The sequence below is a fragment of the Lethenteron reissneri genome, chromosome 27, assembly GCF_015708825.2.
Source record: "Lethenteron reissneri isolate LAM-NWPU_2019-01 chromosome 27, ASM1570882v1, whole genome shotgun sequence".
In the NCBI taxonomy this organism is placed as follows: Eukaryota; Metazoa; Chordata; class Hyperoartia; order Petromyzontiformes; family Petromyzontidae; genus Lethenteron; species Lethenteron reissneri.
This window is the reverse complement of record NC_083805.1, coordinates 8,273,978-8,289,904: the sequence shown is the minus strand read 5'-3', so window position 1 is coordinate 8,289,904 and position 15,927 is coordinate 8,273,978. Positions and strand designations below refer to the sequence as shown.

Here is a 15,927-nt window from a genome sequence, read left to right as displayed (position 1 = left end):
AATCATAAATGTCAGATATTTGTGAGAAAAAAGTGCATTTTCTGCAACTGCAAATACCATCACGTGTTTTACAAGCAATGACTGTCCCAAAAAATACCATTAATTCACCATTGTGCCAATTCCACTGATTTTGACCCATTTATCGACTGAAAAGTATTGAAATAACAACAATTCAGACGATATTTCTTACCACAGAAAGATGTCCACGTTTGTCTTTAAACACAAGGTGTTGAGGCCCTGTAGAAAAATCAACACTGCCTTCCTTGCCTTGAGGCCCAATGAAGGTGATGCTGTAAAATAAAACACAAGTTCTTTTTTTTAAAACAAAGTCTTACATTGTTATTTAAATCTTTCGTGACTGCAGGGATTCATATTCTTGGTTCTTTCGGTAAAGTCACGTAGAAGGGAAATAATAAAATATAAAACTATTAAATTTTCACGACGTTTCGACTGCAACACAAGCAATCATCAGGTGTGAAATCCACAGTATGATGATTGCTTGTGTTGCAGTCGAAACGTCGTGAGAATTGTATTGTTTTATATTTTTATTATTTTATTATTTCCCTTCTACGTGACTTTACCGAAAGAACCAAGAATACAAAGTCTTAAAGTCAATACATAGACGATGCATTAACATTCAAAGGTAAATATATAGCCCTGCTAATTGAGTATTCACGCTACTGTTGGCAGAGCAACCTTCACTACATGGTGCCCTCAAGAGCCCCTCTTTGAGGGCATTTGGCCTTCTCTTCAATGCTAGCCACGTGGATGTATGTTAAACTGCTTTCGCACCATATGTAGCCAACGGTGTTAATCCGCAGGTATCTTGGAAGAGGTGGGAGTAACCGCGCTCTACGCCCATCGCACAGGACCTGCCGATCGGCCAAATGTGGTGAATATTTTTTGGACTGCTGGCCGGCCAGAGACAGGTGGGTGGGTGGGTGGGCCGGGGGGCGGATTTAGGAAACGTGACCCTGATTGCTTCCACTGCCATACCTGGAGATTGAAATGGCGACCTCTAAGATTGCAAGCCCAGTTGTGCTCACCTTTATGCCCAGGAACCCCTTTAACGTTGAAATATTGAGGCAAGGAAATTTGAATTCACCCATTCTCTTCTCAGATGTTTTTTTCAAGGAGTTGTAGAAGGTACTCGCGAGCTCAGTCATTATACCCAGTGTGCAATGTTACGTTGGTAACTGAAAAAATTCTACTGGGGCGCTCACTCTTTCATGATGTCGCAAATTATCCGTTACACAAGTGGGATAGTTGCAATAGATGTAAATAAACACACGCACATTAATATGCTCAATACAACGGCACGCAAGTTTTCACCCTACCTTCCTGAGCAAATGTTTACGCATGTGGCTTTATTGGCGAGAAGTGCGAGTTTGGTCAAAGTCTCAAACACGTAATTGCTTTGCAGAATCATGTCACCCTGAAAAACACAAGCATACAGTCACAGCATGCTCAACGTCAACTTTGACAGTTCGCACACTGTACTTTACTTCAGACTCCAAAAAAACGTGTTCAGGTATGGACAAAGCAGTCGAGATGCATAACGCCGCACATCGCATGACATCGTATGACCGTCTACAGCACTCCGCATTTAAACTGTGGCTGGCTGCTCAAGGATTTTAATGGGCTTGCTCCACCATCTATTCAGCAGTTGCTTTATCCGCACACTCCATTGAGATCTCCGAGTTCCACTCATCGTGTCTTACCCAGTGTGACCTGGGGTGACCACCAAGGCTTTTGTCAGCACAGTGCCCAGGCTCTGGGATTCCATCCCAATGGAGGCGTTTAAGTCCTGGCTGAAGACCCCCACCAGCTTGATAACAAGGCCTCCTCTCTCTATCTAGTTCTCTACCTGTCTCTTTAGTCTCTATCTCCCTGGTTACTTCTCACTTATTTTCCTCCTTTAAATAAAAAAAAACAGTTTAGTTTATATTCACGGCGCTCTGAGGATCCACTTGTTAAGGGCAACTCATGCATCTAAATTAGTTTCGTGAGATAACAACTGTAAAAAAAACACGAACCTCTCAAAGTATCGATTACAGGTTCCAAATGTCAGGAACCGGTAACCATTTCCTGTGGAATTGTAGGAATGAATCCACCAATTGGCACGCACTAACATACAGACGGCACGGCGTGCGTGCGCGGACTCTGATTGGCTAGCGACAGCCGTCTCACAAGCACCTGCAGCAGTCTCAATAACTCTTCTCAGTTCAGGTAAGAGGGTAAAGGTGCAGCCCTGAAATTGCTTTCTCATGCCACCGGTGGTGGAAGGGCTTCCACTAGAGGCAGTTCTAAAGAGTACACATTCTATTCTTCCACAGGTACCAGACATGTTGGAAGAGGTGGGTGTACCAACACTTTGCCCCACTTAATGCAACCTGCCAATAGACTAACTGTTAAGTATTCTTGGGTTTTTTCGGTAAAGTCACGTAGGTAAAAATTTTAAACTAAAATTAATAAAAGTAAAATAAAAATCACGACGTTTCGGAGGCAACACAAGCTTCCGTCTTCAGGTGGAACCGCCACAGCACGATAGCTGGACTGTTTTCTTGGAATTTCTCTTACTTGATACAGCTATCGAGCTGTGACGGTTCCACCTGAAGACGGAAGCTTGTGTTGCCTCCGAAACGTCGTGATTTTTATTTTACTTTTATTAATTTTTGTTTTAATTTTTTACCTACGTGACTTTACCGAAAACAACCCAAGAATATGAATTCTTACAGTCACGAAAGCTTCAAATCTAGAATTAACTGTTAAGTATCCATTATACTGCTTGTTGGACAGGGGGGGTAGTAGTGGGGGGGGGGTGTTAATAAATGCCCCCGTTGTTTGAACTGCCGTGACCTCTGGATTGCAAGTCCAGTTTGCTAACCATTTCACCACGGCAGCTCCCTCCGTGTATCCCTTAGTTACATATTACCTTTGTCGCTATGAACATTTGTACGGGTGCGGCAAACCCGATGACCGATTATATCCATTCGGTTAACGGCAACGTAACCAAAATGATGCTAACAAACCCTCGTTTAAACGCAAAGGGTTAATTATGTTACAGCACCCAAACACTGGTTTTTTCACCGGACAATTGGCAGTGAGGAATCACCACCTTGTGTCTTTTGTCCTCCGATGACATGTGCAAGATGAAGAAGCCATCGCTCAGTGAACTGCATGACACATCTTCCGTAAAGCAAAGGGAGAAAGGGCAACATGGGAACTTTGTTGTCACAATATAACGCTCACGGCTCTACTCGAGCTGAAATCAAGCAATCCATGTATCCTTATCAAGCAATAAACAGTTTGTGTAAAGATTGCTCCCAATGACATCATCATATTCTATGGGTCTTTCGATAAAGCCACGTAGATAGAAAAATAATACAAATATCACGACGTTTTGATCGCAACACAAGCAATCCTTTTTTTCACCTGAAGACGATTGCTTGTGTTGCGATCGAAACGTTGTGATACATTTTTTTTATCTACGTGGCTTTACCGAAAGACCCATAGAATATGTATTCCTGCAGTCACGAAAGCTTTAAGTCGAGACATTTAATAATGTCAAGTGTTATGAAGCATCGTTTGTGCAAATGACAACTCACAATAGCTGACGAACCACAGCCTAGCTGGAAGACAGCATCCAAGCGGTGAGCCTGGATACTGCCCAAGCTCTGCAGTCCTTTATGTATTTACATTTTTACATCCAACTGACTGGGCAACCCAGAGAAAACCCACACGTGCTAGTGAGCAACACTCTATCCCATACAGAAGGGACAGATAATTAGTCCGCACTTTGCTGTATTGCCTGCTCTTAGTGCCTCTTCAACGCCCATAGGAAGGGGGTTTTACAACAATTTGCGTGATCCACCAACCATTGCTTTCAGTGCGTGATTACAGGCGTGCTTCACTACCGTCCAGCATATAATAATAATAAATATACAATTCTATAATTCAGAAAGCTCAGGCCATGTGTTTTCATGGTAGAAAATTCGTAAAAAATTTTTATTCATTTTGAGCTCTTGTGGAACATTGCGAGTAATAAAATCAATATACTTCTGTAAGTTTCTCCGCATAAAATAACATATTTAGTTGCCTCTCGGACTGTGGGCTTTTCATATATAATATTGCTCATATCGTATATGAGTATTCAACAGGTTAGTGGCGGGCAAATCGGTGTAATAACCAGCTAAATTGTTAATGGACATATTTAATAATCATAGACGTTGACTTAAAGCTTTCGTGACTGCAGCAATTCATATTCTTGGGTCTTTCGGTAAAGTCACGTAATAATCATAGACGTATTTATCAGTTTAACACGTAGGCTTTCGCAACAAATATTATCCATCATAGAGGTTTTTTGGGTTAGATCGTGTAAATATGAATGTGGCGTTAAACCCGCCACCACCTGACACAGCCAAATAGTGAGGTTTGTCACTTAAACAAAACATTCCAATTCATGCCAAGAAGTATTTATTTTGTGGATTACTATGAAAAATGTAAATGTGCAGCCCTGTAACTAATTTCTAATTCCAATGCTAGCAGAAGGACCTGGCCATAGAAATTGGAAGAAAAGGGTTACAATTGTTTTCATTAACAATGCACCCAGCAATTATTTAAATGAAAAACTTCATTACTTCACTTGATCACTCTGGAGTGATTTACAATCCTATATTTATCTACTTTAAAATCATTACAGGACATTTGTGTTAAAATCACGATTTATATATTCAACAGGTTTACCCTTCAAGTTGGTGTAAGGTATTGTCTGTTTGATCTTGGATTCTTCCACGATGTACACACAGCCCTGTGTAAGCAACATTTGGCGAGTCCTTGGCTTGAACCCTCGCCGGTCGTATTTCATCACAGGACAGGCGTACTGCGTATCGACAACACAAAAATGACCTTTCAACATACAATTTTTACCTTTATAAAGCATTCTATTTTCTTTTTTTCTCTAGAAATCTGGTAAAGCTATCCTCAGAGTCCAATTTGCACTCTGCTTATAGGAGTAAAAGTAGGCCAGCCCAGTTAGAAAGGCTCAATCATGAGCAAGGACACTTCTTCCCCATGCCCCCAGCATCCACCACCAATCCAAGGGCTTAATGTGAACTTCCCTGAATTCACTGGGTGCCACGGTGGTGAGATGTTAACGCCCTCGCCTGGTGTACAATAGGTCGTGGGTTCGATCCCGATCCCGACCCCTACGCCTGCTGTACATTTGGAGTTTGTGTGTCTCTCTCCCCATGGTCCTGTTGATTTTTTTTCTCCAGGTCCTCTGGTTATTCTCATCCACATTTAGAAACATGCATTTAGAATATTTGATTGCTATACATTTCCACGTGATAAGCCACTTCGTTGAGCTTTCATTTGTGGCCAGGTGACTTCTGAAAAAGAGTTATATATCTCGGTAAAAAATAAAGAAAAATAGTAATGCCAATGAGTTTTCACCAGTCCTTGATTTCTCACTCGATATTTCCACTGCTAGGCTGGTTTCAAGTAGGGATGATCTGCTTACGGCACTACATACCTTTATCCTCTCTTGGCCCACTGCTTGCAGGACAACTTTATTGATGGTTGAGTTACCTATAAGATAGGACATGAAGACACAAGTACAGTATATAATTATAGTCGGCTTGGGTGCAGGTGCCAGGTGATTACATTGCAGGATCATTGTGAGAAATGGTGACTGCTGGGGCAGACCTTCATCCAGCTGTGGATTGATCCAAGTAATGAAATCGACACTTAATACTTGCCAATCTGAACATTTTAGGCAGTTGGCTATCAATTATGTTACCCTTTCACCGCACACTGATATCCAACACAAAAATGGCGTCAACATTTTTTGTTTCAAACGTCTTACAAAAGTGGTCTGATGAGTTTTGAAAAACGGTTTGTGGTAAAAAAAAAAAGAGCTTAATTATATCGTCAGCCGATCACTTCATTTGGTGGGGTTGACACGTATGTGATAATGGAACTCAGCAAGAACGTTCGAATCTCACACGACGTTCGAATGGGAGCGGATGCAGTATATGGGACTTGTTTGACCATACTTCACCACACTGGTCGATGCGGGTTTGGTAAATTTGGTTAAAACGAGTCGCAATATGCATATGTATTTTATGATTGATTACACAAAAAATGTAATGATCAACCCTATGACTGTAATTTGTCATGAGATCTACTCTATCAAGGCCTCTGATTTCGATTTAAAGCTTTCGTGACTGCATGGATTCATATTCTTGGTTCTTTCGGTAAAGTCACGTAGAAGGGAAATAATAAAGTAATACAAATAAAACAATAAAATTGTCACGATGTTTCGATTGCAACACAAGCAATCATCATCAGGTGTGAAAACCACAGCAAAGAAAATAAGGCCTCTGATGTTACACGTTCGATGTTGGCTATCAACAACAAGGCAACTCCTATGACTAATTGAGAATGGGACGCAAGCGTAGGATTGATCACCCTGTCGCTGGCCGCCTTTGGGGAGGGTGTATAGTGTGAAAGGCCGAAACACCCTAGGAACCAAAGGTACACTACTGACGATGCGCTCCCCAAATTTCACCAGGCTCACTGTTCATGAACTCTTGGAAGTGCTTGCACAAAGGATAGTAACATCTCATCCTGTGTTCTTGGAATCCTGGAAGGAGGAGGCAACGCTGAAATTCAGTGGCGATGAGCACCTCAATTATAATTGAATTCGAGGACATGCTTTGGTTTTGAGTAGAATTTAATTTGTATTTTTTTAATTCAGCTGCACAATATTTTCAAAGTCTTGTTCGCATTATTCACCGTTTTATTGGTATGGGGAAGAGTATAAAGCATACTTGAAATGTGAAACATCACAGATATTTTCTACGTGATTAGTTCATATAACCTTTGCAGCTACTAGTGGTCACTATATTCGGTACGGTCAATCTAATACCTGTGTAATGAGAGCCTATGTCCGGCTCACGTGGTGATCGGCTCTGCCGGTCCTGCTCTACAGCCAATGGGAGCATGGCCCTGGCGTGATCGAGGGATGTCAGCTAGGGTGATTGGTTCTGCTGGTCTTGGCCTCAGCCAATGGGAAGACAAGTCAGGGGCGTGGTCCCGGGAGTTGATGGGGGAATCTGGAACATTCAGCGCAGGCTATTAAGGATTGGCTGGAGCGTACCACGTGACCCAGGCATTAAATAAGGGAAGAGCCGAGGGACACGTGGTCAGACAAGGAACGAAGAGAGAGAGGGGTCACGCACGAGCGAGGCTCCGAGTGCCACGTGGCGGTGCGTCTCTTGCGAGCTGTCTGCCCACTTCCCGTTGCCTGCCAGCAACGGGGAGTGCTTGTGAACTGAGATAAGTAAATAAAAGGACCGATTCCACAAGCTGTCTCCAGAGTATTATTACACCTGTACCGGTTTGGATGTTGTGAAGGCTTACTGAGTCGTGTGTCCACAAATGGTGTGGGAATGCTTTGGGGAAATCCATCCTTGTGGCCCTTGAAGATCTGGCTTGCCACCAGCTTCTGCTCCAACTGTGGTCATTAAAAGCATATTGTAGTTTCAGTTCATGTGTCCGTTCGATATATCACAGCAGGTGATTTGCGCTAATGGAAAACGTTCTTATGGGCACATTTGCTTTTCATTACATATATTTAAAAAACTCAATTTAAAATATATGTATTAAAAAAAACTCTGAAACCTGTTCTCGTTAGCCTCTCAATTCTACTTTTGATCAAAGCCCACCTTAAATAATTGCCCAAGGTATCCTTGTAATCAGACTCATGCGACATATATAAGGGTTATTGAATTTTACTTTCCATACCAATTAGTACCAATTTGTGTCAAAGCTCCCCTTGTCATAGATAACGCACTAACTGGATTATTGTTGACAGCCCATTACATCCACTTGCTCTTGAGGTACGCGGTGAGCTTTAATGTTACGCTTCGCAGATAAAATGGCAATTGAAAGTATCGAATAGATTTATTTTGAATCTTGATTTGTGCAATCAATCATAAAAGATGTATTTTTAGCCAACTGGTTTACAACATACTGATAGCATGCACTGACCTATGACCCAATGCACAAGATAATTAGCACAACGATTTGGAAATTATTGATAACAAATATAGTTTTTTAATGTTGTTTTGAACATCATAGTGAACTCCGGAACAGTTTCAACTTGCTAAGCCTCATCAGCAGTGTGTGGCCTGTTAAACAACAGTCGCTGAGTCTCCTGACGTTCTAGACAAAAGGTTTTAATGAACACTGGGGCACACCAACACTGTACAAATTGTAACGTGCGATTTTTGTAGTGGATTGTGTATAATTGAATAATAAACAAAGACGAGGCTCTATTTTACCACAAATAAAACAGGGCTCTTGCCTCGTAACAGTATGCCACCGAGTAGCATTTATTTCAGAGGCCAAGCCCTGCTGATGAAACTCCCAAAGTCCAAAACCGGCCCTCAATTTTTTATTTAAATTAACGCAGCTGGGAATAAACACATTGCTCAAGCTGAATACCCATTGGCTGATGGACCAGGAAGTGTCGTGGAGAGGGGGGAGGTGACATTTTGAATCAGGTTCCAAGTAATTGACCACAAAAAGTAACAAGTTGATGGACAATGCGTGGTCGACTAATGGACCACTCGTTCCAACACTCCTCGGATTCGCGAGCATCGTGGCACCTGTCACCTGGCAGCGATGCTCACTGGGGAGCCGCCTGCAGTATCGGAACACCATGTTTCTCATGCACAGCTTCTTGAGCAGATCCGAGGTCTGAAATTGAAAATCCATAAAAGCGAAATATACGTGCATGTATATCATTGGAACCTCATTTGCCAGTAAAAATATAATAATTGGTTTTTTACCCTTCTATCTGGCAACAAAACTGACACCTTTTTACAAGGAGTCATGTTTGCATAGACCACAATACCTGCAGTCATAATGCAAACAAAAAACATAACTCTGATAATGTGCACTGTCCTTGAAGTTGATTGGTCCACACCCGAGACAGCTTTCCTTAGAGCCTCGTCTCACATGGGTTGGACCAGATGACGCCAAAAGGCGCACAACGGGTGTGGACCAATCAACTTCAAGGACGGTGCATACATTATCAGAGTTATGTTTTTTGTTTGCATTATGACTGCAGGTATTGTGGTCTATGCAAACATGACTCCTTGTAAAAAGGTGTCAGTTTTGTTGCCAGATAGAAGGGTAAAAAACCAATTATCGTGCATGTATATGTTTAGGCAAAAAAAAAATCAACGCGACGTTTTGACACCTGCACCTCGCTTTCGAGTAAACTCAACCGCATGAGGACGAGTTGACGAGGAGATCTGACGACCGACTGTGATGTTAATGGCACGGCAGATTGCAGTGAATTTAAACATCCGATCGTCATTAAATACCGTTCAGTGAATATGCAATACATGCAAGTTGCGTGCCTCTTGGCGCAGCTTTATACAATTGACTTATGTAGCTTGTACATGGCGATGCATTTTCAAGATGATTCGCAAAGCAATGGGATCATGGGAAGTACTGTGGGCAATGGCGGAGCCAGGATTTTCAGGTAGGGGGGCCAACCCCTCCAGCAATGAAACACGATAGAGGAGTTGTTAGTAAGTAAGGACTTGTGCCTTGCTTTTTATTCGACGCGTGTGCGGCGATGGCGCAGCCATCGATCGAGGGTCGAATTCGAACCGCGTTGTGTGATCGGCATCGCGCTCGCTGAAGGTGAATGCCTTCAGGGAAGTCGTATACTGTATACGCAACTGCGCACAATTCTGTGAGTCACTTATAACTGCTTTATTATTGCCAATTATGGACTCAGACTATTGACCTATCATCTCATAGAGTCCCTGGCACATAATAATATGCGACACAGTGGCAGTGGGGGTCGCAAAATGCCGATTTATTCCTAATAAATCCCAATGATCCGATCGAAATTAGGGATTTCGATCGGATCATTGGGGGGCCACTTGTCCCCCCCCCTCACTGGCTCCGCCAGTGACTGTGGGGAAAGGAGGTTTATGCATTTATTTATCCCCCTTGAGAAAAACTGAAAGTCAGTAACGGAGCAGAGGAGGGGTTTTGTGCCGAGACTCTAATAAGGGGCAGAGAGAGTCAATAGCACGGACTTGGGGGAGGAAGTTCCTGGCCATGGAGGGTAGCAGTGGAGAAACGGCGACCTCCCACCGGGTGAATGTTGCCTGGGGACCCACCCGTGGCCGCAGCTGGGTTGCAGGGTGCGGTCGCAATTCGCCGATCAACAAAGATCGATCTTCAAATGCATTCACAACAATCATGACAAGGTGCCGTGGAACCATTCACACGGATGAGTTCGTTTTCTTGGACCCCCCTTTGTGCTATTGCCGAAGTCTTGCGAGAACTAAAAGCTCAGGGTTTTTTAAATCTCAGGTGCAGTGTTCTGTGGCTTGGCCAGCGAACGGCGCCGGTTGCCCAGAGGGCATTCGACTTCACGGCGCACGGCTGCTTTGGTAATGACACTTAAGCACCGCCTCTACAACGGCTCATGCCTTAACCGTGATCATTTCCTCCCCACGGTGTAATACGCTCGAGGCTAGAGGGCTGAGGTAGTGCCTCAATGCTGCAGCGAATACGGCATTCACGGTGCAGGTGAGAATGAAGTGAATCGTTTGTACCTCTTTGAGGGCCGTGGGGTGTTCAGGCCAGGACTTGTCCAGAACGGACTTGGGCAGGTTCTTTTTGAGATACATGAGGTACATGACGCGCACACCCACAAAGTATTCCTCGTTTTGTTCCGATCGAGGCTTGTGGCGATTTCTAAAACCCTGAACAAAGCTGCAGAGATGCACGTACGCTCATGAATAAGGTGCTCCTGAAGATAGAGGCGCAGCCACTCATGTCGGCCGTGAGCAGAAACGACGCTCAGGTTACTGGGTTACAAACCATATAAAACAAACACCTGGGAAGCACATTTGTCTGACGTCGGCATGGAACATCTATTCTTTTTTCAAGCAGCGATTATTATTGCAGGTGTTAAAGCATCTATTCATCGAGCAACATCGGTTCAGAAGCTAACTTCATACACGTCACGCTCGTGACCATTATAATTCACCAATGTAAAAAAAAAAGAATTGCGACAAAATCCACGGCATCTTCAGTGTGAGTGGTGAATCGTTACAACTCTAACCAATCGTAACACTTATTTTTAAAAAAATATGTATATATATAAAATGCCATATGGTAACAATAACGACGATAAATTATTACGGTAACGATTATTGAAGACAATAAGAAACATCACCGTCATGTAATTAATACAATGATATACACATGCGATACCATAACGGATAGTAGAGCATGCCATGGTGATAATGTTACGAATGCAGAGATCACAGACAGCGAGGAGTGCCACAAATCGTGAAGATTATATGCACGGCACCGTAACGATATTAAGAAGTGTGTGTATCATGGGAAGAAGGTGTCAACTGCGGTTCGGGTTACGAGTGTGAGACGTACAGCAGTGCAATGCGACGCGTCTGTATGCACATACTTCCTAATCACCTCTGCAGCCCATTTGCGCTTCGCAATCATCTTTCTCACCATGTGTCCTTTCCAGCGAGCCGCCAGCTTGACAGCTGTGAACAGATGCGAGCGTTTGTGTGGGTGTATATTTTGAAATTAAATGCGATCCTTTGTTGTAATAAGCAGCATTGCTGCGCCGATCCAATTCATTAACGGCGCACGAGGAGCGCTTACAGAGTCTGCGACTTTTCATTTCGTAAGTCACACAAAGGAAAGCTTGAAAATGAAAATTGTAATTCTAGATTAGAAGTTTTCGTGACTACAATAATCCATACTCTTTTGGTTTTATTCGGTAAAGTCACGTAGGTAAAAAATAAAATAAAAATGAAAACAACTAAATTAAATCACGACGTTTCGGACGCAACACAAGCGTCCGTCATCAGGTAGGGACAAACACAGCGAAGACAGTTGTACGCGACTGCTAGATGTGCAACTAATGTAGAGTGAGTTCTCTAGAAAAACTGTATGCTTTCATGTTATGTGATTTCAACGTAGCCGTTCCATTTTTGAACGATAAATTTGTTTCTATTAAAACAAAATCGGCTTGGGTTTGTGAGAGCCAAGCCTGACTGCATCAATTACATCATGGGACCTCGTTTGCTAGTACCAAAATATGAGAATAAGTTTTCCCCTTTTTTCTGGCAACAAAACAGGTTTTGAGATGTTAAAACACCTAACTGAAACCTTTTACAAGGAATCATGTCTGCATTAACCACAATACTTGTGGTCAGAATGCAAACAAAAAACATACTCTGATAATATATGCGTTGTCTTTGAAACTGATTGGCCTTTTGGCGTCCTCTGGTCTAACACCGTTTTGAGACTAGGCTCAAAAGAAAGCTGTCTCTGGTGTGGACCAATCAGTTTCAAGGACAATGCATTTATTATCAGAGTACGTTTTTTGTTTCCATTCTGACCACAAGTATTGTTGTTAATGCAGACATGATCCCTTGTAAAAGGTTTCAGTTTGGTGTTTTAACAACATAACACCTGTTTTGTTGCCAGATAAAATGGGGGAAAAACCTCTTCTTGCATCAATTCCCATCGAGTTGTCTCGTCAGGATTCTACAAAGGCTAGGCACGTGCAGACATTTGAAATTCATTTTGAAAGCCATTCACTTTTTTCCCAGGATGTTTTTTTTTGACGGCACAGCAGCCGAAGTGCGCGATTGTGAGACTCGTCAACGAGTGTCGTTCAGAGCAACTTGAGAACAACTTCGAGAAAACACGCATCACGGCGAAGCAAAACAAAACAAAAAACGCCACTCCCAACAACAGCAGCGCTTCATCTTCTTGGCTCTTTCGGTAAAGTCACGTAGAATGGAAATAATAAAATAAAACATAATAAAATAATGTATTAATATAATATAATAATATTATATAATAATATAATAAAATAACATAATAATATAACATAATATTATAATAAAATATTATAATAAAATAATAAAATAAAATAAACAAATAAAATAAAATTATATAATCATTTTTCTTTTTTTCTTATTTCCCTTCTACGTGACTTTACCGAAAGATCCAAGAAGATGAATCCCTGCAGTCACAAAAGCTTTAAATCGAAATTTAACAGCAGCACTGTTACAACCTGCGCCTCTTGTTTTCTTGAACTCCACTCGTTGGCAGTGACCCTTGTAGCGTGCCTGAATCTTGGCCGCTGAAAAGGCAAAACAGCGACACGGCTACGCAGGCAAGATGCGGCAGTACAACACGCGCATCATCTCCACGCCGACCACTCGAGTGCAGTTGCGATCATATGCCTGCGACAGGTGTGCTCAAGAGGGAATGTTTTATTATACTGTATCATAATAAGGGCATAAGCACAACCTCTTGGAAGCAAGGCCGCGTGTTGCTTATATACGCAGTAGTGTGCTTGTATCAGAAGTTGCCCTTTGCCTCCCCTTATATGACAACGGTGCTTATATAAGGTGTGCTTATATCCAGCTTATACTGTAAAAATAATGTAATTTATTTACCCATGATGCCCATAGAAGGACCTATTTTTCTCAGGATGGTCCTGCATGGCAATGTTTGGCCAATGCCTGTTAACGAGCGTTTAGGCACATGGAGAAAACCCACCACTCAAACGAGAAAGAAGGACTCACAGCTCCACACAGAGAGATTCATGAATTCATTGGCATATCCCAGCCACCTTACTGCCCGAACCTGCGATGCCTGTTATTGCCAGGCACTCTCCCATCTGATGCCGATCCAGGCTCAAACCTGCTTAGCTTTTTATAGAGTTGATGAAATCGACTCCGTTCAGGATGATTTGGTCATTTTTACAGGAGCATAACTGGTTGTCAATCGAGCTACCTAGACATGGCCAGAGATTGGTGTTGGTGTTAGTTATGGTCGGAGTTTGTGGGGGGGGGGGGGGCAGTGGGGGGCAATGCCCCTTTCAAACTGGACACCTTAATTAATTTATTTTCAGTAGTTTACAATTAAGATTGTTTTAAATATATATTAATCATATGCACCCGCGTAATATAGAAGTCAAACTCCGCCTATGCAAGGAGTCTGATTTTGCACAGGCAGTGCATACAACGTGACCCTAAACACTGTGATATAGGGGAAGAAGTGACTCGGGAATAGCCAATGTTGTGACATTTCAGAATTAGGACCCCCCCCTCTTTCCACGTAATATTTTGCTGAAAGAAACACCCATTCTAGAATTGAAGCGTTCGTGACTGCAAGGATTCATACTCTTAGTTCTTTCGTTAAAGTCACGTAGGTAAAAAATGAAATTAAAATTAATAAAAAATAAAACAATAAAATCACGACGTTTCGGAGGCAACACAAGCCTCCGTCTTCAGGTGAAACTGTCACAGCAAAATATCTGTTTCTTGGAATTTCTCTCACTTGATACAGATATTTTGCTGTGACAGTTTCACCTGAAAACGGAGGCTTGTGTTGCCTCCGAAACGTCGTGATTTTATTGTTTTATTTTTTATTAATTTTAATTTCATTTTTTACCTACGTGACTTTACCGAAAGAACTAAGAGTAAGAAACACCCATGGCGATACACAGGTTCACAACTATCAGACATGCATCGGATTGTTACGGAGGTGTACGTTGGGGGCTAATCCGTAAGCGCCATTTACTTTTCTAGCGGCTAAAGGGCCAACTGTATGCCAGAAATGTCAAATAAGGTAGAAATATCCAACACAAAACAACAAACACGTTGTCGGCAATTGAACACACACCTCCAGGCACTGTCACTACTGCTTGAAGGCTCAACAAGAGAGTGATGGTATTTAAATCTCATTAGAACTAAGCCACTGCCTGAATTAATTAAGGCCTTTAATCAACACACGGTGTTTGAGTCTCATTTCCATAACCGGTCCTCATTATTTCGTCTATTACAATGCGGGAATAACATTAAAGAAAGTTTTTTTTGCCCATTCAGTGTAGAATTATGTTACGTGTGTGTAAGCAATGCCACGTGTGTTAATAAGAAATGCCATGACTAATTGATCACGTGTGGCTGTAGGGCAAGGGTGGGGAACCTTTTTTCTGCCAAGGGCCATTTGGATATTTATAACATCATTCGCGGGCCATACAAAATTATCAACTTAAAAATTAGCCCGTTATATTTGGTCAAACATTGAATTAACTCACCCCTAATGCGATGGCTGGAACTGCTTCTCTTTGGTGAGACGTGTGATGTTAGCTGGGTATTGATGATGTTGCTACTCGCAACTGCTTTTCCAGGTTTGCTCCTAGATTTATTGAATTTCGAGTCCCGCCTGCGGTTGCCTTGGCAGGGCCACACCGAATGATTTCGCGGGCCTTACACGGCCCGCGGGCCGGACGTTCCCCACCCCTACTGTAGATGATAGGAAAATAGCATTTATATAAAAAGTAGGAATCGATTAAACCACCTCCCAGTGGATTGAGAAATTGTCAAGAGGTGGGGGCATTCATTATTTTTACGTTAACTTCAATGTAACATTCACATGATTGTAAAAAAACATTCATAGTCGTGAAATGAATGGATTAAATATATGCATCGTGAAAACATAGGTTTTACATAGAGGTATCATCCATTATTAAATAACTATGATTAGACAGCATTTTGAGCTATGTCTATAAAACACACAAACTCACACACAGTGGTGGGGATTAATAGTTTATCCTCATGTATGCCATGGCATTGGCGAAAACGGCATCTCAAGATTTGACAAATTCAACCAACATCTGTTTAGAATTGCTTTTTGTGTTTAGTGTTTGTTGTCCTTCCCCTGCACCTCCGATTAGCGCGGTTGGCTTCACCCTGCGCGAAAGAAGTTCAACACGCATCCATATCCAGTGTTGTAGTGTGCCGTTGATGATCACTCAATATCCACACGTGC

At 42.3% G+C, this 15,927-nt stretch overlaps 1 protein-coding gene across 1 annotated transcript in view; it reads right to left on the bottom strand.

Annotated features, from left to right (window-relative positions):
* The window catches only part of LOC133348501 (unconventional myosin-Ic-like), a 95,137-nt gene that overhangs the window by 1,320 nt on the left and 77,890 nt on the right, over positions 1–15,927 (bottom strand). The window contains exons 22-31 of the mRNA XM_061561343.1: positions 13,160–13,228; positions 11,528–11,612; positions 10,653–10,812; positions 8,683–8,766; positions 7,426–7,519; positions 5,534–5,589; positions 4,747–4,882; positions 3,119–3,189; positions 1,338–1,435; positions 191–290 (exon numbers count right to left, since the gene is read on the bottom strand). Of these exons, the coding sequence (XP_061417327.1) occupies positions 191–290; positions 1,338–1,435; positions 3,119–3,189; positions 4,747–4,882; positions 5,534–5,589; positions 7,426–7,519; positions 8,683–8,766; positions 10,653–10,812; positions 11,528–11,612; positions 13,160–13,228 (953 nt within the window). The remainder of the gene's footprint in view (positions 1–190; positions 291–1,337; positions 1,436–3,118; positions 3,190–4,746; positions 4,883–5,533; positions 5,590–7,425; positions 7,520–8,682; positions 8,767–10,652; positions 10,813–11,527; positions 11,613–13,159; positions 13,229–15,927) is intronic.